The sequence below is a fragment of the Plutella xylostella genome, chromosome 19, assembly GCF_932276165.1.
Source record: "Plutella xylostella chromosome 19, ilPluXylo3.1, whole genome shotgun sequence".
NCBI classification, from domain to species: domain Eukaryota; kingdom Metazoa; phylum Arthropoda; class Insecta; order Lepidoptera; family Plutellidae; genus Plutella; species Plutella xylostella.
In genome coordinates, this window is record NC_063999.1 from 8,423,623 (window position 1) to 8,449,768 (window position 26,146).

The window sequence follows — 26,146 nt, forward strand, 5'->3', positions numbered from 1 at the left end:
CTGAAAAATAAAGTAAGTAGGTAAATTGTATGGATAGTTGACAGAATTAAGCTTATCCTTATAAGTTGGTACCCATTTTCACAAAACTTAGTGAGTTTAGAAACGAAAACGCTAGAACAAAAACCTAGGTTAGTAACTAAACTGATGCCAAATTACTGATAAAAACATAAAAATATTTCCATTTTACGTAATTTCCTAAAATAATTCGCACACAAGCTTACCTTATCGATTTTCCAATTGCATATTGCAAATACAAACATAATAATTTAATAAAAGATGTTTGTTTTCTAATGTAAAGACTTAACAAAAATACTTTCAAAGAATTGCGGCAAACTTTTCGGCGGAAAATTGAACATGGCGCCGGCGCGCCTCCAGTCCAGCGCGCATGCGCCATAGAGATGTACCTAGTGCAATGTTCCTTGCTTCCGACCTATGCTTGAATGAAAAAATAATCGATGCTGGATCGATTCCTGGGTAGTTAGATACTTTTATTATAATCATATTCGTTTATGGTAAATACATTAGGTACTCATCGGAAATTAGTACTGATAAGGTATTTGGCTTTTGTAAGTATTCGATACTTTTCCTCATCCCTTACACATCTACTTTTATTACGTATCATCAACTTTTAAACATTTAAGTAAGAACATAAAATATCGTGGAAAAATTTTAGACCTTACTTAGATAAAAACTATAGTAAAAAATGTTTAAATCATTCGAGTTCAATAATCGATTATATTCGATTACTGTCACTATTTCATCAATTTACCCCATCTCTACTCTATTTTTTTTTTAATCGCTTGAAAAAGTCCATAGATCATCATAGAAGCATTATGAATATTTTTTCTAGCCAATGTTACCAGTTGCAATAATGAATTATGAAAATGTAACATAAATAATAGAAATTATCACGAAAACCAATATAAATGGAGAGTATTTAATTCTTTTCATTATTTTCAACTACTATTTAGAATAATTAAATTTATTTGGAGTACTTTAGGGTTAAAAAAGTATATCGATATTTTAGATTGTAATTTCCTTATGTTCATGGCCACACTCATGGAGCCACTGACAGGACTAACTCGGAATATGGAACAGGCTACCTCGGTATATGGAAGAAACCATAATCCTACCTCGGTATAAGGGCAAATCGACATGTGTAATAAATTATATTTTTTTAAGTATAATTAATGTGTTATCAATGAATCTGTGTTAAGAAATATAAAATTTAACGTATATTCTTACAGAAGACAATATTTCACATCAATATTGATGGTTACAAATGCTTATTTTTCTTACTTACTTTCAAATGTTGTTATTTACCTCGGAATATGGACCCGTTACCTTACATAGTGGACAGAAATCCCGTGAAATAATATATAAACATAACTATAAAACAGCCTTTACTACCCGCCATTAATAACCAAAAAATTGCCCTAAAACAAAACTTAACTTAGGGCTTTGAAGTTTGCCAAATACAAATTTCATATCGCAACAACTTTACAACTCTAATAAAGTACACTTTACACTTAACGTAAAGTGTAAACAGAAGTAATGAAAGTGGCAACACTTGGAAACCGGTTCCGATACAAACATAACTCATGGTTACCCTATTTATCGGTCAGTGCAGACGCGGCCAGAGTGCCTCCAAGCGTTAAAGTTTTTATAACGGTGGTACAGACACTTAATAACGAGCTTAATAAATATTTATTTATTTAATTCTTTATTGCACAAATATAAAAAATAAATGTACAAATATTCAACGTAGGTATGTATAATATACAGGGTGAGTCTTTCGAGCTTAATAAATATTCAACGAAGAGACGTCTAATATACAGGTGAATCTTTTGCTTATGCACATCCTAAAGTAGGTGACAGTGCTCCTTTTTATTCTATTCTCTGTGGGGATGTAAGTACCTGCACCTGGCTCTCTTGAGTGGAACCTTTGTGCATATCCCCAAGGTAACTTGGACCATTTCCCACCTCGCTGGTCTACGCAGGTTGGTGGGTTCACATATGTGCTCTATGCAGGTTTCCACACGATGTTGTTCTTTACCGTAAGAGCCATGATATACATTGTACTTAAATTCTAAAGAACTCATTGGTACATATCAACACCGGGTCTCGAAACCGCATCTCTAGCGTGAGAAATAGGCGCTTACCCGACTGAGCTACCACCGCTTCTGCCAAGACATGCAGATGAGAAACAAAGTTATTTTTCAATATACATAATTATATACCTACTATCTGCAGTCTATAACCTCAAATAGACAGTTAGTAACATGCAGTACCTCCGCTATACCTAGCTGTGGGGCTCAAGTTTTAATTGAAATCTCAATTCGATGCGATCGTGACATTTTATAGAGCATTATATTCAACGTTATCGCTCTCTAACGTCTTTTAAACGGTGGCCGTTATAGTGCTGTTGCGAAACGGCGTGCCTTGCAAACTTCAACCCTGTTAGTATACAGCACAGTTGTCGATTTGCAATAACTCATAGGTTTTGTGTTGCGATTCAAATAGTTTCAATACGTGCGATCTTTTCGCCATACAAATGTTTGGTCGTTGCGAGCCGCTATGTGGCGGGGTTCATTCGGTCACCTTTTTCTACCGCATAGGGAGATAGAGGTACAGGGAGATAAAACAGAGATATAGCTTCGTAGTGCGTGTTTTTATGTCTATCTGTGGGGTTACCACCACCAAACGATCCTATTTAATTCTTGTTTTGTATGGATAAACGCTGATTAGCTGATTAACGATCCATAAGCTGTGTCGCTTGCCTGTCAACTTTGACGTTACTTGTATGGGTGCTAACCTTCGATCATATGCTAACAGATGTTTGATAGTTGAAAGAATTGACATAGAATTGGTGTCATTTAAAGTCGGCATTTATACTCTGTCCATTATAATTATTATAGTTTTTTTGACATTCGAAATCCGATACATATTTGATGACTGCAAAGGAAAACCAACTTTACTTACAAGACATAAGGAAACATCAAAAATGCAATAACATAGTGGAAGCTCTATAGTAAGTGGGACTTTCTCATTCCTGCGAGTGTATATAAGAAATCTTATCCCACTCATCACCAATTAATTTAATCCTACTGGAGCACAATCTCGAGTGACTAATGAACTGCAGTCTGCAGGATTGCGGACTTTGAAGGAATTCCAATTAATACCCCGAGAATCAGACTAGGATTTAATTGTTCATAAAATGGTAGCTACGCGCTTTGATCTGCGTCATAATCGAATTTAATGTATGGTATGCAGCATGCATTGTGTATGATGAGGTTATCTAGAGTCTACACAATAAAAACACTAGCACTCATTGCACCAGTAATAGTTAATTGCAATGTAATTAAAAACAGAGCTTAAAAAAAACAAGTCACGCAACTCAACTGTAAAAAGTTATATGAGATCCACGTAATACCAAGTAGGTTTATTTATTCAGTGTCTATTTAAGGGTTCCCCTATCCTAAAGTATAAGGTACCTTTAACCTATCATCTTGTAGTGACAATAATATAAATATTAAAAAATATGGATTTTTTTAAATAAAAACATTGACTTGATATGGTATGCCTATCTAGGCTCACTATTTGTCTTTACTGCGAAAAGAGATCGGTGAAAAGATCTTTTACTACTGTACTATATTCCATCGTACGTGTAAGAAAGGGATAGATAACACGAATTTGTCTTTGACTTTTAGACCCGCTGCAAGTGAATGTATGATAGCAATCGTGATATATCTCCTGGGCGACAAAGTCCTTGCATATAGAGAGTCACTGGGACTTTCACTATCGCATTTCATTCTCGGAATAAGGAGTAATGGAAACTATGAACTGCAATCTCAGGGCATCTTAACACACGCTTTGGAAATTAATATTCTACCGCCGTAGAAGTTATTCTAGAAGTGTGTCTAAAGCTAGAAAAACTTCTTCTTTCGTTTGAACAATGTTGATTGATTTTATGAGTCGGGTAGTACAGCTTTGTAACTTAGAGATCAAACTCCAACAGTGAAAACCAATCACTCCTTTGCAATGTATAATTATGTTCATAGAATAATTATGATGTGTACAGTAATGGTATATTTAGTTATACGGTGAATGTATAAATATAGTAATGGAAACCTTCCTAATAATAAAAAAGAAAATTGTCTCACATGAATATCATTCAAGTAACTTGCATTGAACTGTACAGTCAGCTGCATAAGTAGCTGTACACATTTGTACCTTGTCAAACTCACAAACTGCCTATTCGAACAATGACAGTTGGTTATGTAGTAGTTCGACAAGGTACAAAAGTGTATAGCTACTTATGCAGCTGACCGTACAAACCACTGAGTCATCCAGCCGACACGACACCGACAACATGCCAAATTGCATTGTTGAAAACAGGCTCCACGCAGTCAGAATTCCACTATTTCGGATTCTCTCGGGCTAACACCCAAACAGTCCCCGTTAGTCTGCCTGGATGATAAACCTGTGCTATACACACTTATTCAGTGTTTTGTAAACAAACAAAGGATCTCGTTTCAGGGAAATTCAGCGACCATTAAAGATTCCCTCAGCTCCTAGACGGGGAATGAGGGTCGGGCCAAGGAATGGAAGTAGCCCTAAGATTGCCGTTGTCTAAGTATATTTATAATTTTCAATATTTTCGCTGTTACTAATATTGGGGCTGATTTTTCAATAGTCAGATAAGTGTTATCTGAGGAAAAAAATTGTAGCTTTCGTATCTGAATGTTTGTATTAGACAGTGACAGTAACAGACCATTGAAAAATCAGCCCTTAATCTCATATTCCCTCCATCCAAAGGTTGTCTGGAAGAGATTGCTTTTAGTGAAATGACCGCCTTTCGTACCCTTATTGAGTTAAAACTTGTCAATATTATTATTATTTTTTGTGCACAAATAAAGTTTATTCTGTCTATCTAATTTTGGTATTTTTTCTGCTTCCACTACACGGGTTCGTTATCAACGTAGATAATCGCTATATCGCGATTCGCCATAAATACGGCGCAGTGATTAGTGGAACGTACATTAAACGAGTTTATTGACGTCGATAACGAACCCGTGTAGTGGCCGCTGGGCGTGTCAGTAACTAGAGCTGGTCTAGGGCCAGTTTAGGTACATAACTTGCTGACTGCCGTGAATGCACCACCCTGCAAATTGTTATAAAAGTAGTAAGCCAAAAGGGGATGCCTCAGCTCATCACATTCTAAACACCTTCTGTTCTACAGCTTATAAAATTAATGAAAAAAAAACACAATATTACAGGCTCCGCCTAGCTGGGGATCAGATGGCCGTGTGTGAGATATCCCCACATATTATTATTTGGTTTTTTAAAGGACCCTCAAAAACCTCTCATTTGTGGACTAAATGGAAAAACACGTTAATAACACCCATATTTTGCGTCCTGGGTAAATGTGAGTATGATGCTCTGAATTGCATGTATTTTAAGAACGAGATTGAGCTCTCTTAGACTACGCCCTACGATCGCATCTACTGAACCATTGACCACTGGAACAAAGTTCGCTCGGCTCGAGGCCCCAAGTTCAAACCCAACACGCCTGAGTGCTCAAGACCGTTTAAGCCGGCTATTGTTTCAGCGAATATTAAAGCAAATCCATATTTTTATCCAACAGAAGACGAAGGAGAAGGTATTTTATTACAAGCTAGTGCGGCTTGCCTTTAACATTCTTGAGCTGGGTTTTGAAGATTCAAGATTAGATACGCTTCAAGAGGATGAATGTTTGGAAATTTGGAAGAGGGGCCGAATAAATAGTACCGCGGATCGTAAAGCCATAGGGTACCGGGTTCTATGCTCAGTCGGAGCGTATTTGTGTCCGAAAGATGGAAATAGACTTTATGAAATTCAGAATACTCATCATTATCATCAGCCAATAATCATCCACTGCTGGACATAGGCCTCTCTCAAGGAGCGCCACAACACTCGGTCCTCGGCCTTCCTCATCCAATCTCTACCGGCTACCCGCCTGAGATCGTCAGTCCAGCGGGCAGGAGGGTGTCCCACGCTGCGTTTGCCTGTTCGTGGTCTCCACTCGAGAACTCATCTACCCAACGGTTATCGGTTCTTCGGCAGATATGACCAGCCCACTGCCACCTCAGAACACTGATCGGTAAAAAAATATTTCAAGTTGCAACTGATCTTTAACGGATGCTGCTAGTTCTACTCGGTGAGGTGGTAAGAATTTAAATTACTCGGTTTTACTTCGGTAGGCCTTATATAATTTTTTTGACTAAAGTATTTTAAATTATTTACCTATATGTTTTAGTTAGTGCAAACAAAGAGTGATTGTACAATGGTTTATCCTAATCCTAACTAATATTATAAATGCGAAAGTAACTGAGTCTGTCTGTCTGTAACTCTTTCACGCCAAAACTACTGGACGGATTTGAATGAAATTTGGTATAAGTACACATGGTCTATATAGATCCTGAGAAATAACATAGGTTACTTTTTATCCCGGAATTCCCACGGGAATTTTTTTAAGGCGAAGCGAAGCTTTCGGGAACAGGTAGTATACATATAAGCAAATAAAAAATAATATAACTAACTATACACATGTTTTTCCACGTTAACGGTGTCGTAACTTGCCACCACCGTAGTTTATTTTATCTTCGTTGCCAACCATTTTAAAATGATATCGTCACAAGAAAAGCGGGGTGTTTGAACTTGATATCAACCACGAATATGCTGCCACTCTCATGAATACAAATAGTAAGACATCTTTCTTTTATACATTTCTATACAGAACACAAAAAGTTAACAATAGCGAAACAGGATTTAAAAAAATCCTTATCCAAGGGCTGACTTTTCAATAGTTACATAAATGTTATCTGAGGAATAAATTTGTTACTGTCTCTGTATCACACAAACATTCTGACGCGACAGCATCACATTTATTCCCCAGATAACTTTTATCTGACTATTGAAAAATCAGTCCATAATCATGTCGATTGTCCGTTCAGAATCTGTCAATTTAGTGTAGGTATAAAAAACAGAATTTAGGGTAGGTCCACCCGTTGGAATATAGTTATGTAGCTGGTTGATCATTTTAAAGCTATGCGATTTCTATGTTGTCGGCCCTGATAGTAGTTTATTCTGAAATTTGAAACCCTGAAACCTTTTGCTATTCGCATGGTGCCCAAAAACTGCAATATTCTGCCTCTTATTTTAGTGTTCATTGTTTATGGTAGCATTTGTCAGGTATGTTTGTTATGGAGCGTTGTGATGCAACTTAATATATACCGTGGTATTGAAAGAGCGAAGGGTATTGTTTTTCTGTACTGTATAGATAATAATTACTTATAGAGATTGCGTTTCACCAAATAATATACACTCACAGGCAATGAAAAAGTTCCACTCACAAAATGTCGACACCAAACGACCGATTTTTTCAAACATTTAATTTTAGAAAGTAACAAAATATTACCGTTTTTAGTTGGTAATATCCTGATGCTCTGTTATGTACACACACCTACTTCAATGTTGCAGAAGGCGTCATTAAGTAAGCCATTCCGTTTAGAAGTATTTTGGTGATTTTCTCAGTGGAACCTTTTCTTTGCCCGTGAGTTTATTATGTGTAAAATTATGCAAGTCTGCAAAACGCAATAAGCCCCGCAAAAATCTGAAAGAGCAGCCAGTCATCTACCGCAAAGTGGTTTTGCTAAGAAAATCTTTGGCTCAAAGCGTTCTCGGTTGGCAGTCGGTATTTTAGCCAGCAATTCTCTTCATGTACAAAAAACTGCACTAGAAAACAAATATAGGTATTTATTTAAATATTTTTTAACTAAATTTTGCTTTGAACGAAAACAAGTGAAAACGTAAAAATATTGTGTAGGTATATATTTTCGGTATCTGTGTTCGGTATAGTTAGTTTATTTCCAAATCTGTCGAGGTGTTAATATTACTATCACATCATAATTATATATTTAATATAATTGATCTTATTTCAATAAATGCTAAAATTATAATCAAAATTAAAGAAAATAACACAATTAATTAATATACTTAATAAATTGAAATATCGTACTTCAAAATTCAAATTCAAATGGTTTAATCGACGTAAAATTTTACAATTATTTGTCGATAGTCATCTACCACCATTTCACAAAGGCCCCGTCATTGAGAAGGAAAGAAATGGCGAAAGAAACTCCTCGAGCATCTTTTCAACTTTTTCCTTATAATCTATTACAATTTTTACTTATATCTAGTACCTACAATTTTACTTAAGTACCTATATCCATTTCATTTTTTCAATAGCCTTAGCTGAGGTGGACAAGACCACGCGTTTTTGTCGTTTAAATAATCATTTATACTTTAGTAAGCTTTACTACATAATGTAGCTTTAACATAATTCTTAAATTTTTGCTCAGTAAGGTTTATTGCTTCATTTGATAATTTATTATAAAAAAACCGGCCAAGTGCGAGTCGGGCTCGCGCACAAAGGGTTCCGTAGCAGCAAATATAGTGTAAGCACAATAACTTAACCAAAATTACAGTTAAATCAACCTATCTCAAAAACTATAAGAGATACTTTGATCAAACCAAAAATCGTTGAAAGAGTTAATTAGCATGCATCACCTCTATTTTTTTTAGAATTTTATACCCCGTAGTTATAAAAATAGAGGGGGGGGACATACTTTTTACGACTTTGAGAGCTGATATCTCAAAAACCGTTCACTTTAAGAAAAATGTTTTTTAGAAAACTTTATATCATTTTAAAAGACCTTTCCATTGATACCCCACACGGGTATGTACATCGAAAAAAAAAATTTCATCCCTCAGTTACATGTATGGGGGGCCCCACCCCCAATTCTTTTTTTTACTATTTAGTGTCGTATTTTTGTAGCGGTTCATACAACACATATTCCCATCAAATTTCATCACTGTAGTACTTATAGTTTCCGAGTAAATCGGCTGTGACAGACGGACAGACGGACAGACGGACAGACGGACATGACGAAACTATAAGGGTTCCGTTTTTGCCATTTTGGCTACGGAACCCTAAAAACGTATACAGTTCCCCATGAATGATGTGTTTGTTTTCGAAAGTCTGAGTGTGGGGAAAAGCAACTTATTTTTGTTTCTGGTCTCAATACCGTGAGTGGCTCCTACTTTACTAAATGAATTTAAGTTTTTACGAACATACATAATATTTTCATAGATATATTGGCATGGAACAGTTAGTATACCTATTTCCTTAAACGTATCTCTTAATGAAATTCTAGACCCTAATACATATATGGCTCGAATTGCTCGTTTTTGCAGAACAAAGATTTGATTAATGTCAGCCGCTCGTCCCCACAATAGAATTCCGTAAGACATAACACTATGAAAATAACTAAAATACACAAGCCTGGCTGTATCTACATCTGTTAACTGTCTAATGGTTCTAACCGCATAAGCTGCAGAACTCAATCTACCGGCTATCCTCTCAATATGGGGTCCCCATTGCAACTTTGAGTCAATTATAATACCCAGGAATACCGTTTCATTTACTAACTCTAGCTTATCGTTATTCAATGTCAAATATGTCTCTACTTGTCTTACATTAGGCAAAGTGAATTTAATAAATTTTGTTTTCTTGGAGTTAAGAGCTAAATTATTTACAGTGAACCAATTAGCAACTATGGAAAGAGTACTGTTTGCATTGTCAAAATTGACTTCTTGTCGCTTCAACTTAAATATAAGTGAAGTATCATCAGCAAACAGTACTATCTCACATAATTTATCTACCAAAAACGGTAAATCGTTAACATATACAAGAAACAAGAATGGTCCTAAAATCGAGCCTTGGGGAACACCCATACTGACAGGACAGCCAGCCGAACGCACTCCATTTATGTCAACTAGTTGAGTTCTGTTGCTCAAGTATGATTCCAATAATGTAAGAGCCTTGCCAGTTAGCCCATAATATTTAAGTTTCATAAGTAGAGTGGCATAATCCACACAATCAAATGCTTTCGATAGATCGCAAAATACACCCACAGCATCAAGACGTTCCTCCCAAGCACTAAATATGTGTTTGACCAACGCGACACCAGCGTCAGTTGTAGATCGACCTTTGGTGAAACCGAACTGTTGGTTATGGAGAAGGCCGTGAATACTAAAGTGCGAAAGCATTTGATGCAGCATAATTTTTTCAAATATTTTACTCAGTACTGGCAAAACTGATACAGGCCTAAAATTATTGGGATCATTTTTCTCACAAGATTTAAAAAGCGGTATTAGTTTACTAAGTTTCATCAAATCGGGGAATACACCGACCTCAATGCATCTGTTAAAAAGATTAGCCAAGTGGGGTGCTAGGATATCAATAACATGACTAATAACTTCAACGGACATGCCCCATAAATTTTCTGTCATTTTTAAATTTAATTCTTTATAAGTGGTAATTATGGTCTGTGTATTTATACCATGAAATTGAAAGTCGAGATCGCAAGGCGGTGCATTCCCTCTTAGCAAACTTTCAGCTTCAGCGCAAGATGAATCAAGGTTCTCAGTTGTAGCTATCGGTACTTAAGTTTTTAATCAAACATACCTAATGTTTACATATAATTCACATATCACTGCTTACATTTTCGTAAAATAATGTAAACAAAATACCTACAATCTACAATTCACGTACGAACGAACCAAACACACAATCCTTCCGAATTCTCAACAGCGTTTGAAAACCACTCAAGATGTAATTCTGTGGGGCACTGGTAATGAAACCCACATAAAATATTGAATGGACTGTATATTATTCAACTTGTAAGTTTACACATGTGTTTGTCAGGGCGTACGACGTGTGACTGACTCATAAGTACTATATGTACATACATCTACCTACATACATGTCTGTATCGTACATAACTGGGGGCCCAGCAAGATAAACTACTTAAAAGCTAAAAGTATTGAACAAACATTAAAAGTTTTCTATTTTTAATTTAAAGTAGTTACAATAGGATTGACCTACTACATATTTTTAGGTGTTTACTCATTTAGTTTCAATTTAAATTTATTGCTTGACAACATGATGTGTACATCATAAAGATATATCCTAACAAATATAAATTTATACAAACATATTAAAAAAGGTGGTTTTATTTTTGCAAGTAAGAAAACACAGTAGGTATGTATCTATTAAGTATCAGTAAGTGGAAACAGACAAATTAATGTTTTATCAATTTCTTTCATGTTGATGCTTAGAGCTGTTATTATATTATACCTTTGTTAGTACTTATGAAAAACTATTAACAATTTACAACCTTTCATATAATTAGGTACTATGAGCAATTTTTAAACTATTTTTGTGATACTGAGAATGTGTTGAAATGATACTGAATAGTTTAAACATTACACAACATCAACCAACAAAAAGGAACAAGATGTTCTTATGACAAATGCTTATTTCTACTTTATTACTTAAACTAAATCTTATTTTAAGTTATTTTTTACTTCGTAATTTCCTGTAGTAACTAGGAATTTTAACGACAAAACTTAACAATGGCCTAGAATCTTTCTATGACCTAACCTATGTATTAGAATACATTTTATTATTATATACCTAACCGTGAGTGAGTGAGATTCACACAGCAATCCTGAAAACAACCAGATAGCAACCTTATGTCCTCAGATTTGATTCTGATTGTCTTCTATAGGCAAAAGACAAACCTTACCTATACTAGTACGCATTACTGTGCCTTTTGGTGTGATGACAGTTAAGGCCCTTACCTTCCCATCTGCACCAGGGAATGTCTCCACCACACGAGCCATAGGCCAAACCAAAGGAGGGGCATTATCTTTTCGTAAGATGACCAACATACCCTTTGATATGTTAGGTAGTGGCTTACGCCATTTAGGCCTACTCTGAAGTTGCATGAGGTACTCTCTAGACCATGATTTCCAGAAACATTGAGTCATGTGACTGCACTGTTTCCAAAATTTTAAACGGTTGATTGGTATGTTACTGATATTAGGTTCAGGAACAGTGCTCAAGGTGGCACCTGTAAGGAAGTGGCCGGGTGTTATGTAAGACATATTATTAAAGTCAGCTGTTTGTAAAGACAACAGTGGTCTTGAATTCAAAATTCCCTCTATTTGTATAACAACTGAATTTAACTCCTCATAAGTTAATATTTGATTACCCACCACTCTTTTAATGTGTCCTTTGGCACTTTTAATTCCGGCTTCCCAAAGGCCTCCAAACACTGGTGAATAGCTTGGAATGAAGCTAAAATCTATGCCTGCACTAGTAGTAAAATCAAGAATCAGGTCTTGGTGCTGTTGATTAGCTTGTAACTTATACAATCCGTTTAATTCGTTATTCGCGCCTTTAAAGGTCGAAGCATTGTCACAATATATAACAGAGGGCTTATTACGCCTAGCTATAAATCTTTTCAGACACTGCAAAAAACATTCAGTTGTTAAACTAGATGCAAGTTCAATATGAATTGCCTTTGTGGCAAAACAGACAAACAATAATATGTATGCCTTGTACGTAAGAGCTTTTCTTATACGATGCATTTTGACTATGAATGGACCTCCAAAATCAATGCCTACCTTTTCAAAACACCTACTTGGGTTGACTCGGTCTGGAGGCAGAGATCCCATCAGCTGCTCTGACGTTTTTGCCTTCAATTTGAAACATATGAGACATTTGTGTACTACATGCTTAATTTCCCTTAAGCCGTTTACTATATGGTATCTTTGGCTCAAGGAAGCGTACATCAATTTTTGACCTGCATGCATCAAAGTTTTATGCTCATTTTCAATAATTAGATGGGTTATATTAGATTTTTTGGCTAATATGATTGGGTGTTTTTGATAGTAAGGTAGGTCAGCATGTTGTAACCTTCCACCTACTCGCATAAGACCCATGCCGTCAACAAACGGATTTAATGCCTTTAAATGTGCTGCAATTTCTTTCCCTAAAGACAAACCTGCGATTTCCTCTTTGAAATGCTGTTGTTGATCATACTTAATGATCATTTTTAATGAAGCATCTACTTCTTGACAAGATAAACGACCTGCATTTCTTTTAGCCTTTTTTCTACATATGTTAATGAATCTATAAACATATCCCATCACACGTATTAATTTGTTTAAGCTTGAAAACTTAGAAAACACTTCAAGTTTTTCTTGTTTTTCAGCTTTATCTACCGCCAAACAAACCTTTGTTTCAGGTATATCAGTTGGCATCGTGAAATTGTCCCTATTGTTGGGGAATTCTTTACAATATAAAAAGCCAGGTCCTCGCCACCACAGCTCATTTGTCTCTAATAAATGAGGTTCAACTCCTCTCGATAAGGCGTCTGCTGGGTTTTCATGACTGTTTACATAAAACCACGAGAAACCCTGAGTTTCTTCTTGTATAGTCTTTACCCTATTTGAAACATAAACTGTCAGCTGTTGGGGCTCGGTTTTAAGCCAAGCCAACGTTATCTGTGAATCAGAATGTAGATACACACAGGGATTCATATTTAATTTGTTTATTTCATCGTAAACCTTTTTTACAAGATGCGCTAATAACAATGCGCTGTTTAATTCAAGCCTAGGAATACTAAGCTGTTTTACTGGATTTATTCTAGATTTGGAGCACAATAAAGTTACACTTATATTTCCTTCAGAGTCAATGACCCTTATGTACAAGCAGCAACCATGTGCCTTGCTGGATGCATCGGAGAATCCTACAAGATCTATCTGTTTAACAGATACTGTATTTATGCACCTAGGAACGCTAACATTCATTTTAAATAAATTTTTTGCAAAATTTATAAAAACACTGTTTAGTTCTTGGGGGATAGGCTGATCCCACTGAATTTTACAAGCCCAAGTTCTCTGCATAATAATTTTTGCTAACACTACAACTGGCCCTACTAGACCTAGCGGATCGAAAACTTTACTCATGAAGCTCAATACCTGTCGTTTTGTGTAGATATCTAATAAATTTTGCTCAGGACAGTTAATTCGTAAAGTGTCTGTACTGACATCATATGTAAGACCTAAAGTTTTGATCAAAACATGTTCAGATTTAAATAAATCGACCTCACTTATACTTTGTTTATCGAGTGGTATGTCCCTGAGAAGTTCTGGACAGTTTGAGCACCACTTGTGTAACTCAAACCCTCCCTTTTGTAACAGTTCACATAACTGCCTTTTTGTTTCTTTGAGCTCTTCAATGTCATTACACCCTGTATTAATATCATCAACATATGCATTATGCTTCAATGCAAAGGCTCCTAGGGGATAGTCCTCCTCATACATATCAGCTAGCTCTATCAGAGATCGCGTTGCTAGGAAGCTTGAACATTTAAGCCCATACGTCACAGTTTTAAGTTGAATGACCTTTATGTTCTCTTCAGGCGTCTCACGCCATAAAATGTTCTGCAATGAGCAGTGGTTTTCGTCTAACATAAGATTTCTAAACATCATTTTTATATCAGATATAAGAATATATTTGTGAAATCTAAACAAAGTTAGAATGTTAAATAATTCATTTTGAACCGTGGGTCCATTTAACAATATGTCATTTAATGACACATTCTCATTTGTACGCATCCCCCCATCGAAAACTACCCTCATCTTTGTTGTCTTACTTTTGTCATTGAATACAGGATGATGCGGTAAAATATAAAATGGAACATCGTCTATATTATATTTTTCAATTTCAATATACTGTGCATGACCTAAAGATACATATTCATCAATGAATGCTTTATATTTTAAAAATAGGTCCCTGTCCTTTGCAAATCTTTTTTCTAAATTGTGAAATCTTTGTAAAGCTCTTGTCAATGAATCTCCTAACTTTATTTTATCATAATCTTGCTTCAAAGTTAATGAAACATGAAACCTGCCTTCTTTTAATTCTACTGTCTCTTTATAAATTTTTTCAGCAAGTTCTTGTTCTGTGTTAGCCTCTGTGAATGTTTCAGTAATTTTTTCACACTCCCAGAGTTGACTTATATTTGTATTTAACTCATTTAATAATTCTAAGTTATGTTGCGACTCTGACTCAACGTTCAAAAGATGACTGCTTGAACTATTTTCATCACCCTGTATAGTATTACCCTGTCTAGGGACCTTACCAGCCACAACATACCCAAACAAAGTTTTATACAAACAAAGACCTCCAGGTACAATTGGGATTTGATCCCGCAAGAGCAATTGAAAGAAAATATCGCACCCTAACAGGATACCTATCTTCTCCTTTTTGTAAAAGTTTTTATCTCCTAACTGTACATGATCAGGAATATTTAATTCTTTTGCATCTATTGAAAATTGAGGCATGTTGCACGTAATATTCTCCACTACACAGCATGATAATGTAAGTGCCTCTTGGTTTGTGGTTGAATGAATTGTAAATTCAGCCTTTTGTGAAATATTATTTGTCTCATTACCAATGCCAGTAATGACACTCTGTTCATTGTAAATATTGCAATCAATTGATTTAATTAAATCATGTAACACTAATGAAACTTGACTCCCCGAGTCACATAATGCCTTAGTGTAAATTACATTCCCACTTTTATCATGTAACCCCACATTTAATGTGGGCAATAAAATATTATTACCCATGTTCATAGACAATGCCACCTGCTTTGGTTTTTTCTCCTGGTGCAGTAAAGAATTATGCCGTTCTTTACAAATATTACACCTAAATGCATACCTACACTTTTGGCTATGTAACCTTAAACATAATTTACACAACTTATTGGATTCGATAAAGTAGATTCTATCTGAGTAGTTAGATAGCTTAAACTTCTCACACTGGTGAAGCAAGTGATATTTTGAATTGCAAAACTTACAGTTGTCATTGTTGTTGTTGCTATTTTGGGTGGAGGTTGTTACCAGACTTGCGGTGCGGCTCCCACTCACTGCATGACCTCTTTTTAAGCTGGAACTATAGCCATCTGCCACAGTCTCATACGCAGCAGCTCGTTGTTCTATAAATTTGAGAAAAGATTGCAAATTATGTAAGCCGTCTTTAAGTTCTAAATAATAATACCGCAACGTTTGTTGGTCCAACTTTCTTTGTAAAATACAAATGATGATGAGATCCCACTGATCAGTTGGTACCTCCAACGTTTTTAAAGCAGCTAGATGCTGTTTAGCTTGTGCAACAATGTTTCTTAAGGCAGGTGCAGTACATTTTGTTAGGCATTCTATGTCTAATAAAGCAGATATGTGGTGGTTAATTATTTTCATTTTGTTATCGTATCTCTCAGCCAAAAGTTGTAATGCTACTGTGTAATTTTCAGAAGTTAGGCCTAAATGCTTGATTACATCAGCAGCCTCGCCCTCTAATGATGTTTTTAAGTAATAAAACTTGTCACAGGACGATAAGCTTGAGTTATTGGCAATTACACTGGTGAAAAGATTAATAAAATCATAGTATTCACATACCTTTCCACTAAACTTTTTTATATCGATAGGTGGCAAGCGTTGGAATGTGTGATTGTTGTTAGTTAAGCTGGTGGAAGCATTTCCCGATGACGAAGCAGAGTAACCTTGTTTCATGGTGAGGTACTCAGTCAAGGCAGACAAAGCACAAAAATACTTCTCCTCATATTCTAAAAACTCCTCCTTATCTGAAATATCCAACACAGAAATATCTATTGTATAATCACAGTACTTCTGAAATACCTCAACAAGCCTATCTTTTTTTACTAATAGCTGAGAATACGTACATTCTTCTAAGTTTTTAATCACGTTTGTGAAATTACAAATATTCGTGATACTACATTTGGCTTGCCCCCTGGCAGCCTTCAATTTCTTTAAATCTTCCTCCATTTTGGAGATTCTATAACTTTTTACACTTGTATTTAGTTATATTAATATAGATTAATATTATATTTTTGAAAAATGCTAAATACACAAACAACAAAGAAATTTTCAAAGAGATAAAATGGCGTCGAACGTCGAATTCGAATCAATCGAAGCTTGGTCCGCGGTCCCCGCAGGTGGCGCGCGCGTCGCCTTTTTTGACCGCTGAGGTTGGCTAGCCTGTGACGAACGTTCCCGAGTATTGCCGATGCGACGAGTTGCAGTCTCCTGACCGAGGGTGGCGCGCGCGTCGCTACTTTTTTCGAGGTTGGCCCGCCTGTGACGAGCGCTTCCGAGTATTGCCGACTCGACGAGTTGCAGTCACCCGACCGCGGATGGCGCTCGCGTCGCTGCTTTTTTCGAAGTTGGCCCACCTGGGACGAGCGCTCCCGACGATATGCCGTCCCTTTCTAACCCTCTACGGATTGGATCAGCTATCCTCCTCTCGCAGTAGCGGAAACGGTCAATTTGACTCGTTTTCCACCAATCAGGAACCTCGACGTAGAATTCTTGAAGCTATGTTGGCCAACCGTATTCGATGGAAATGGCTACGTGTATTGGTGAACCATGAAATTTAGCACATGTAAATGTTTGTAAAACTATGAATGCAGCTCGAATGTATAGTCTCTCACTCTTAAACTGTATCATAAAACGATGTAAAGATGCCGCAACAAGGGCAATTTGGAAACGATTGCTTATAGCAGCAATCCACTTGTATGTAAAGTCCAAACCTCGGTGACACACTTATAGAAGTGCACTCGCAGAAAATACTATAGCCGCGAGACCCGATGATTCCCAGAAGCAACAAGGGCAATCTGGCGTCGATTGCTTATAGCAGCAACCAACTTGTAATGTAATGTAAAGTCCAAAGTCCGGTGAAAACACTTATAGCAGTGCACTTGCAGCAAACACTCCGCAAGACCAGATAAAGTCTTTGGTAATTTTGTAACACTGTCCACGATTGACGGCACTTGTAAATGTTAGTGTAAGAGTCCGGTGCTCCGCACAACCGCAAAAAAGTCCGAGAGTCCGATGTAAAAAATGGCGTTGGTACGGCCAATGCAATGAAATGTAAGATGAGCCACACTCGCGACAGCGCCCTGATCCAAACGATAGATTTATAAATTCCGAAGAAGGACCATAATGTGGGGCACTGGTAATGAAACCCACATAAAATATTGAATGGACTGTATATTATTCAACTTGTAAGTTTACACATGTGTTTGTCAGGGCGTACGACGTGTGACTGACTCATAAGTACTATATGTACATACATCTACCTACATACATGTCTGTATCGTACAAATTCTAACCCTCAATTCACCCCCAAGAACACAATGTTGCACGTCCATTAGACGGCAACTTGCATATTTATTAGCTCTCTGCTAATAGGTACGGGAGGGTTAATCTAGCATACCAGCCAGGGGTCACTCTATAAGACGAAAAACTAAATTTCGTAGCACTGCTGCGTGAGCCACTACTCTGTCTTGTAGTATGAAACTTGAAGATTGCACAGCAGATCTCGTTCGTTATTTTTTCGTCAGTATAGAGTAACCCCTTCATGAAATTTCGGAACGCTGCTACGGTAACCACGACTCAACTTTGATGCATTAAACGTACAATTGCATGACAGTCTTTCCTGGCTGTCTGCTGTCTATGTAGCATGTCTGCTTATATGAGGAGTGAGTCTATCTGGGTTACTTGCTGTTCCCGCGAGCTTTGTCTCGTCTTAAAAGTTTTCCTAAAGAGTGGCCTTTGTGTTAATCCAGGGTGTCAGCTAACTTCATACCAAATTTCATTAAAATCGGTGCAGACATTTTGACGTGAAGAGGTAACAAACATACACGCACACACACACATACTCACAAACTTTCGCATTTATAATAATATTAGTAGGATTTCTGAGATTGTTTTAAAAGAAAATAAAGAAATAATCTTCATAAGAATCTTTATACATAGGAACTAACTTATGTGAACTTACGTGCACATATACGTGCATATTAATAATAATTGTAACTTTGAAATATCTAAAGTTTAGCCATCAGCAGTGGTTAAAAGGAGCGAAGGTAAGTATGTTTTGCCTGTAAAGGAGTAAAATATTGAAGGTTGTCTGTTAAGAGATCGCTCTTAGCGATAAGACCTCCTATTTAATCTGTACGACCGTGTTTGCTGGTGTCTCTACTATATTTTGTGAGTTTCATTGAAATGGTGTCATTAAAGTTATAGAATCCAATTCTTATTACTCTTAACACAAAAAAGCCAGTAAACGTTTTATTTGTCTGAAAAATTCCATTGAGTAAAAAAATGGAAAAAAAAACCATGGATGTCAATTGTTTTGAGTATCGTAACTAATGTTATTAGATAATAAGTTCAAAAATATTATAGCACAATGAATTATTATAAATTTACATAATATGATGATAAAATTATAATATAGAAATGGATGGCGGAAAATAAAGTCAATAAGAAACAAAAAAAACGTCACGATAGTCTAGTTTGAACTGAAAATCTGAGGCAATTTCTAAGACGTATTTCGTACGTATTAACATACACTGCATAGGCATAAGGTCAACCGGGGCCAAGTCGCCTACGGGGCTAATGCCTCGAATCAATTTATCTTCCGAACCTCATACTTTAGAACTACTGGAGTCATCTGCTATCTATCTTTGGAACTCAAACTTTTACCACTGACCAATAGATGTTGTATCCGAAGCAATTTTCTTAAATAATTTGCCATTTTAATTTTTTCACCTCTTTTGGCCACCTCCGGTTTCCTGACACGTTTTTTTTAATCGTTCCAAATGTGTGTTTGTTTAAAAGAATCTATGTTTCTTAACTGTTAATACTGTTATTGTTTTGTTGCTTTACATATTGTTTTGATTATTTTATTGAAATAACGTAAGATTCGGACACAATATGCAATTAAAAATGTATAGGTTTAGCTTATTTATTGGGGTAAATGCCTCTGGGCTGATGGGGTTATTGCCTCTATTGCGGCGCAATAGCCCCATTTCCAGAGGTTCTAAACATTTTATGTTATGATAAATGTATTTTATACACTCACGAGCAATGAAAAAGTTCCAGAGATATTAGCACCAAATTACTCCTAAACGAAAAATACTAGGTTAATGACGCCTTCTGCAACATTGAAGAACATTTAACAGCGTATCAGAATTAACATTCTTAGATTGGTAATCCAACTAAAACGTAAATAATTTGAATATGAATTAAACTAAATGTTTTAAAAAAATTGCGTCATTTGGTGTCGACATTATAAGGTGGTTAACACGGTGTATAGAAAATAATCATAAAATAAATAATAAATAAAAAAATAGTCATATTAAATGAATAATCTGAATGATCCCACTTGTTTTTAAAACTTTAAATAGTTTTGTAATGATTTAAATTCCGTCAGACTCTAAAAATGGTATACTTACTAAGTTGTGGTTTGATTGCAAATTATAAAAAAATATGCCCTTGTATGCTTTTATACTTTATTTGTATTTGTCATGTAAGTATTTATACTTTTTTTAAGTCCAATAAAGTATTCATAAATAAAATGTTGAGCACCCCTGGAATCTTGGATGGGGTAAATGCCACTACAAGAAATTAAGGTGTGTAGGCGCCATAGCCCCGAAAATTTTTGATCAACCAATTCTCCTTAACTAAGCGCAGTATTTAGTTTACAAGCTAATAATTAGCAACGTTAATAGTAAATCTATACATTATATCTTCTTAAACTTGTAAAAAGCTCTTCCAAGTACACAAAACTAGTGAAAGAGGCATTAGCCCCACTAGGGGTTATTGCGCCTAAAAATCCCATTTTTTGTAGAAACGTCGTTTAAACATAGAAGATATTTAAAATTCTACAAAATTGCATCAACACATGAAACTAGATAAAATTTCCTAATATGTATCACAAGTTATAGCTTAATAGGGCGTATAGTCTGTTTGTTATGTTCAAATGAATATGAAAGTCAAAGTATTGTGGCGCAATGGCCCCGGTTGACCTTATTATTATTATTTGAAGACTTATAACTTATAGGATAAAAAACATATTAAAATCGATACCAATAATATTGAACAGCAAACAGATGATATTTCGTATGCTGCTACGCTGCCATCGCCAGCGAAAACATTTAGTATGTAAAGTGGCGCCACTCGTGACGTGGGTGTTTATGGAACTAAAGCGCTGTTTGACAAACGATTTATGGCTTTGCATAGATGCTTAGGACACTTTTCTAGTGTGGCCTGTAGGGGCTTGCTAAGGGCTGAATCTCCAGTAGACAAGCTGTTGTTAATTTGCCGTTTGTGAGGAGTTTCTTTTTAAATTTCTTCTCCTCAGTGACCGAGCCTTTGTCACATTACAGTTCCACAAACTTATCTGTTCCGGTGAGAGCGAACTAAATTGATCCATATCTCATTACTTACTAATTAATTATATATTGTTAAGGATTATATGGGTTTATTAATACCGCAAGGGCGAATTACTACTATGGGCAATCTAAAAATCTTATAGAATGAAGAAATATTACACATTTACGTGAGCTGTCACCGGAACAGATAAGTTTGTGGCACTATATTTATCTTGACAACCAACGCAATCAACAAATAATTGTAAAGTTTTATGTTCAATAAATTATCCTCACTCTACGCAATTCGCAGCAATACCTAGCCTAGTTAGTAGGTAACTTGCATACTGTTGGCCTATAGGAATAAAATATACTACGTAGAATACATGCATTTAGATAAAGTTAGTTAAAGCATAGTCGAAATATTTTATAAAAAAAAAACACACAAAAAAAAAACACGCACTCACGCCTTGTACTAATGTACTCCCTTGCGGGGTAGGCAGAGGTGCATTGCTGCACCCACTTTTCGCCAGAGTGTTATGTTAGTCCCAATGTAATAGGGGGCGGGCCTATTGCCATTTTACGGGCACATCCAAGACCTGAGAACAAATATCTGTGTTTAAACAAATATCTGCCCCAGCCGGGAATTGAACCCGGGACCATCGGCTCAGTAGTCAGGGTCACTAACCACTACGCCATTCGGTCGTCAATATTTTATAAGTCATAATAATTTTAGGTAAAAACACCAATAGGTAGATTATTTTCCGGAAAAATGCCAACGTAAGCTTCTGGCTAGCTATTTTCTAAAACAAAGAAGGTAAGAACTACGCTCAAAGAAATTAGTTTAAATTTGCTGAGCAAAATTGCACATTTTGTCCTTACTCCTACACGATAGCCAATTAAGTTAAGCTTTGCACTACTAATAGAAGATAATGTCTTGTGCAGAATGAGAGTAGGGGAATTAAAAATTTAGTCCCCCTTTTGTGCTAATTTGAATACATGTGCAGTTTCGTTTTATCTGCTCTACTTTTTTATGTGTAGTGCAAATTGAAGATAATTTTCTCTTGTTCAACATTACTTTACAGCTTATTAGTAGTAGGTATTATTTTAATTAGGTATAGTTTTTAATGGTTATTAAGTATTGTATTTATTAAAGTAAGCCAAATATAATGTAGGTATGCACCCACAGATCAAAATACTTAAATATTAATAAATTATAGCCGCTGGTGTATTATATTACGTGACTTAAAAGAAAAGCTTCAGACATTGCAATCCTTAATGAAATAACCTCTCAAAAGGTAAAAGGGGTCATAAAACCTATAAAAACTTCGGCAAGATAACTATCTAGCACTTTAAATAGTACTAAGAATAATCCCCAAGCGATGTATATAAATCTAGAATACCTGGGCGCATTATCCGAGCCAATTCAGCGTTCTCATAATTTTGCCGTGTCTAGACGTTTTATAAGCGGCGAAGATATGAATTTATATTATAATAAAAATGTTTTATTTCGGAACTAGTTACACGGAGATACATAGCTGAAATTTCCAAATAAATTTTATCTTCACAGACTATTATTCTCAGGTTTTCTTAAAGATTGTTCTTAAATTTTATTTGATACAAAATAGGTTCTATCGAGTAATTCTAACTAAACTTGTTATTACGAGTATCCTCATCCTAACTAATAACTGTCTGTCTGTTACTCTTTCACGCCAAAACTACTGAACAGATTTGAATAAAATTTGGTATACATAATTATGGTCTAGACCCTGAGAAAGAACAAAGGCTACTTTTTATCCCGGAATCCCCACGGGAAAACTTTTTAAGGCGGAGCGAAGCTCGCGGGAAGAGCAAGTTGTAAATAAGCACTAAACATGTTCAGGAGAAATTATTCTTAATTGATGTTATCTCTGAAATCAAACCGCATCTTCGTCGATTCTAACAATTAGAATCGAATAATGAATGATTGATTGCCTTTAGCTCATCAAAATTTAACCCAATCAAATTCAGTTCTGAGCTATTTGACTGTGGGGTTGATAGGTTGGTTTATATGTAGGAATGTAGACCGTCAGGTTTATATATATACAACGAAGAATGAACATTCACATACAATACAATGTAGTTATTTATATTATCCAATTAAAAGCATTAAATTCTCTTATAACTTAACTTGTTGGCCAGTAAATAAGGAACAAGTATTTGTCATTAAATTGGCGCAAATCATCCAATCCATGTGTTGAGTCCTTGCTCAAAAAAGGAGGTAGACAGAAAAATATTGTCTCCGCTAATTCTGCGATGCCGCGACCAATTTCGAATGCGAGCGGTCAACCTTTGCACGTGGCGCGCGGAACTCCTAGATCCCCTGATATAAACTGCTGAAGAACGTTTCTTCCTTCATAATTTGTTTACTGTGAAGCTAGCTAGCTATTTAAACTAAGTGTGTGCATAATACTTGTGCTGCAACTGCATCTTATACCACCATAAGGTGAGTGCACGTGGCGCATGCTGTGCTGGGAGCTGCCTGCTATCCGTGATTGTGCGTGGTTCTCAGGTTAGTGGAGACACTTCTCTTTACCTCTGGTTGTAGCACTGTATTCCTCACACCCTTGGCCGAAGTCACCTAGCCACCCTATTAAATACAGTCCACTAAGTGTTGTCCCATGACCGCACACCATGCTTAAAACTTTATTAGACGGTTGAATGGCATAGTGGTTAGTGGCCCCAACTGCTATTCCGGATTCGATTCCCGGCTGGGGCAGATATTTGTTTAAAGACAGATATTTGTACTCGGTCTTGGGTGTTGATATCTATATTTAATGTGTATATATCTATGTATTTGTGTAGATATATCAGCTATCCGATACCCATATCACAGACTCTGCCTATTTTGGGGTCGGATGGCCGTGTGTGAGATGTCCCCACATATTATTATATAATAATTATTATAAAACAACATATTTCTTTCCGAAAAACAAATGACAGTCTAAAATTAGTTCTTTCTTCTTCAAACACAGTACTGGAAGCACAATTACTGAGACGCAATCGAAGACCCGTCGAGCTGGCGCAAGATAAATATTACAGCGATCCAACTCCGACAACTCCGAGTATCGATCCCATTCACTTTATATATCATGACTCGGTTCTGCTGAACAGATGAGGTACGAAAAGTGACAATACTGGGTGATAAAAAAGGTACTTATAGTAAGATAAAAGGAGGTTTCCTCAGTCGTTAAGCCTAGTCAGAGGCCTTCGGGCGGCTTGAAAACATCTGACAGTCGGGTTGCCCACTTACCCGACAACTCTCTCAGCACAAGCTTGCTTGTGTTGGGGTCCACCAACCCGCACTTGGCCAGCGTGGTGGACTAGGCCTAAACCCTTCCTTCATTGGAAGGAGACCCGTGCCCCAGCAGTGGGGACGTAATGGGTCGTGATGAGGTTTCCTCAGGAGTCGTGATGAGGGTCAGCATCCTAAAAAATATGTTCGTTTTTCGTTAGTATAGAGTAACCCTCCAGGTGTATGTTTCATCATCATCAGCCAATAATCATCCACTGCTGGACACAGGCCTCTCCCAAGGAGCTCCATAACACTCGGTCCTCGGCCTTCCTCATCCAACCACTACCGGCTACCTGCCTAAGGTCGTCAGTCCAGCGGGCAGGAGGGTAATATGGTTAGTAGAATGGAACTCTGACTAACAACACATCTATAAGTTACTTCCGACTCTGACAACCCCCTAAAGGCATATACAGGATCTTGATTTCCATTCCAAGTGACGCCATGAACGGATTTAGAATATTATTACATCAGCAATCATCATCATCATCACGACCCATTACGTCTCCACAGCCTGCCCCAGCAGCACGGGTCTCCTTCCAATGAAGGAAGAGTTAAGGCCTAGTCCACTACGCTGGTCTAGTGCGGGTTGGTGGACCCCAACACAAGCAAGCTTGTGCTGAGAGAGTTGTCGGGTAAGTGGACAACCAGACTGTCAGATGTTTTCAAGCAGCCCGAAGGCCTCTGACTAGGCTTAACGACTGCTGCCGAAGCAGCAACCGGGACCCACGCCTAACGTGCCGTCCGAAGCACGGAAGCGTCCAGAAAAGAACCACTTGAAATCGGTCACCCATCCAATGGCTGACCCAGACAATGGCGATCACTGAAGCCCGCTCGACTACGGACGCTTCAGCGATAAAAATATTTATTTCCTATGTCATTATAGAATATCATGGATTTTAGAAAAAAAACTACTTACTATGTTTGACCGCCTTTTATAGACATAATAGTTAAAGTACTTATCTATAAAATCCTTCGGTCTGAATGACTGACTGGGAATGAACGCACAGCCAAAACTGCTGAACGTAACCTCCCGAAAACTGCAGGGATTGTTCTTTTTATGACGAAAGCAACCGCTAAGACCGCCAAGAAACGATTTTCCGAAATTTGACCCCTAAAGGGGTAAAAGGGGTTCAAATGCATGACCTCTGCGCCGAAAATTTCAGCATAATATTAGTCGAAAGTTATATTTGTTTAATGCCGCGTTATCCAAAGTGTTGATAAAGTATGGCCATTAGTTAGAAATGTCATCAGTGTAATAATCGAAATTTAGTCCGGTTTGCAAAACACGCCAGCGCCGCGTTATAAATAACTTTGGATTTTGAAATTATGCTGTGTTTGAGGAAAATAGTTAATGCAATTTTCAAAACACAAAATAATTATTAATACACTCTCGAGCAATGAAAAAGTTCTAATGAGAAAATCAGCTAATTACTCCTAAGCAACTCCTAAACAGAAAAAGATAGATAGCTAATTAGTGCACTTTTACTTTTGAAAACTCACGTTATAAACCCTCAATAGTAAAAACTAAAAAGTAACACTAAAAGTCTCATAACTTTTGAAAGGCTAAGCCGATTTTGATAAAATATGGAATAGAGGGGTCAAATGGGGTAACATTACCAAT

The 26,146-nt window shown here is 36.6% G+C and overlaps 2 protein-coding genes across 2 annotated transcripts; both read right to left on the reverse strand.

The window, feature by feature from the left end:
- Positions 1–10,753: 10,753 nt before the first annotated feature.
- LOC119690573 lies at positions 10,754–13,545 on the reverse strand. The gene is made up of 2 exons (XM_038106131.2): positions 12,666–13,545; positions 10,754–12,026 (listed from the first exon to the last, which is right to left on the reverse strand). Exons 1-2 carry the CDS (start codon positions 13,492–13,494, stop codon positions 11,647–11,649), a joined length of 1,209 nt encoding a protein of 402 aa, XP_037962059.2. The 5' UTR covers positions 13,495–13,545; the 3' UTR covers positions 10,754–11,646.
- Positions 13,546–15,238: 1,693 nt separating this feature from the next.
- Positions 15,239–18,145, reverse strand: LOC119690574. The gene is made up of 3 exons (XM_048627940.1): positions 16,704–18,145; positions 15,720–16,604; positions 15,239–15,249 (listed from the first exon to the last, which is right to left on the reverse strand). The coding sequence occupies exons 1-3, from the start codon at positions 16,804–16,806 to the stop codon at positions 15,239–15,241; spliced, it is 999 nt and encodes a 332-aa protein (XP_048483897.1). The 5' UTR covers positions 16,807–18,145.
- Positions 18,146–26,146: the final 8,001 nt, after the last annotated feature.

Excerpts from the sequence above, each read along its gene's own strand:
- LOC119690573 (XM_038106131.2), bottom strand. The coding sequence starts at position 13,494 with ATGAATCCCTGTGTGTATCTACATTCTGATTCACAGATAACGTTGGCT. Across the intron at positions 12,027-12,665 it reads TGTAGTACACAAATGTCTCA|TTACAGGTGCCACCTTGAGC; the intron begins TATGTTTCAAAT and ends CCGGCCACTTCC.
- LOC119690574 (XM_048627940.1), bottom strand. The coding sequence starts at position 16,806 with ATGGAGGAAGATTTAAAGAAATTGAAGGCTGCCAGGGGGCAAGCCAAA. Across the intron at positions 16,605-16,703 it reads GATTAAAAACTTAGAAGAAT|ATAAGGAGGAGTTTTTAGAA; the intron begins GTACGTATTCTC and ends TGGATATTTCAG.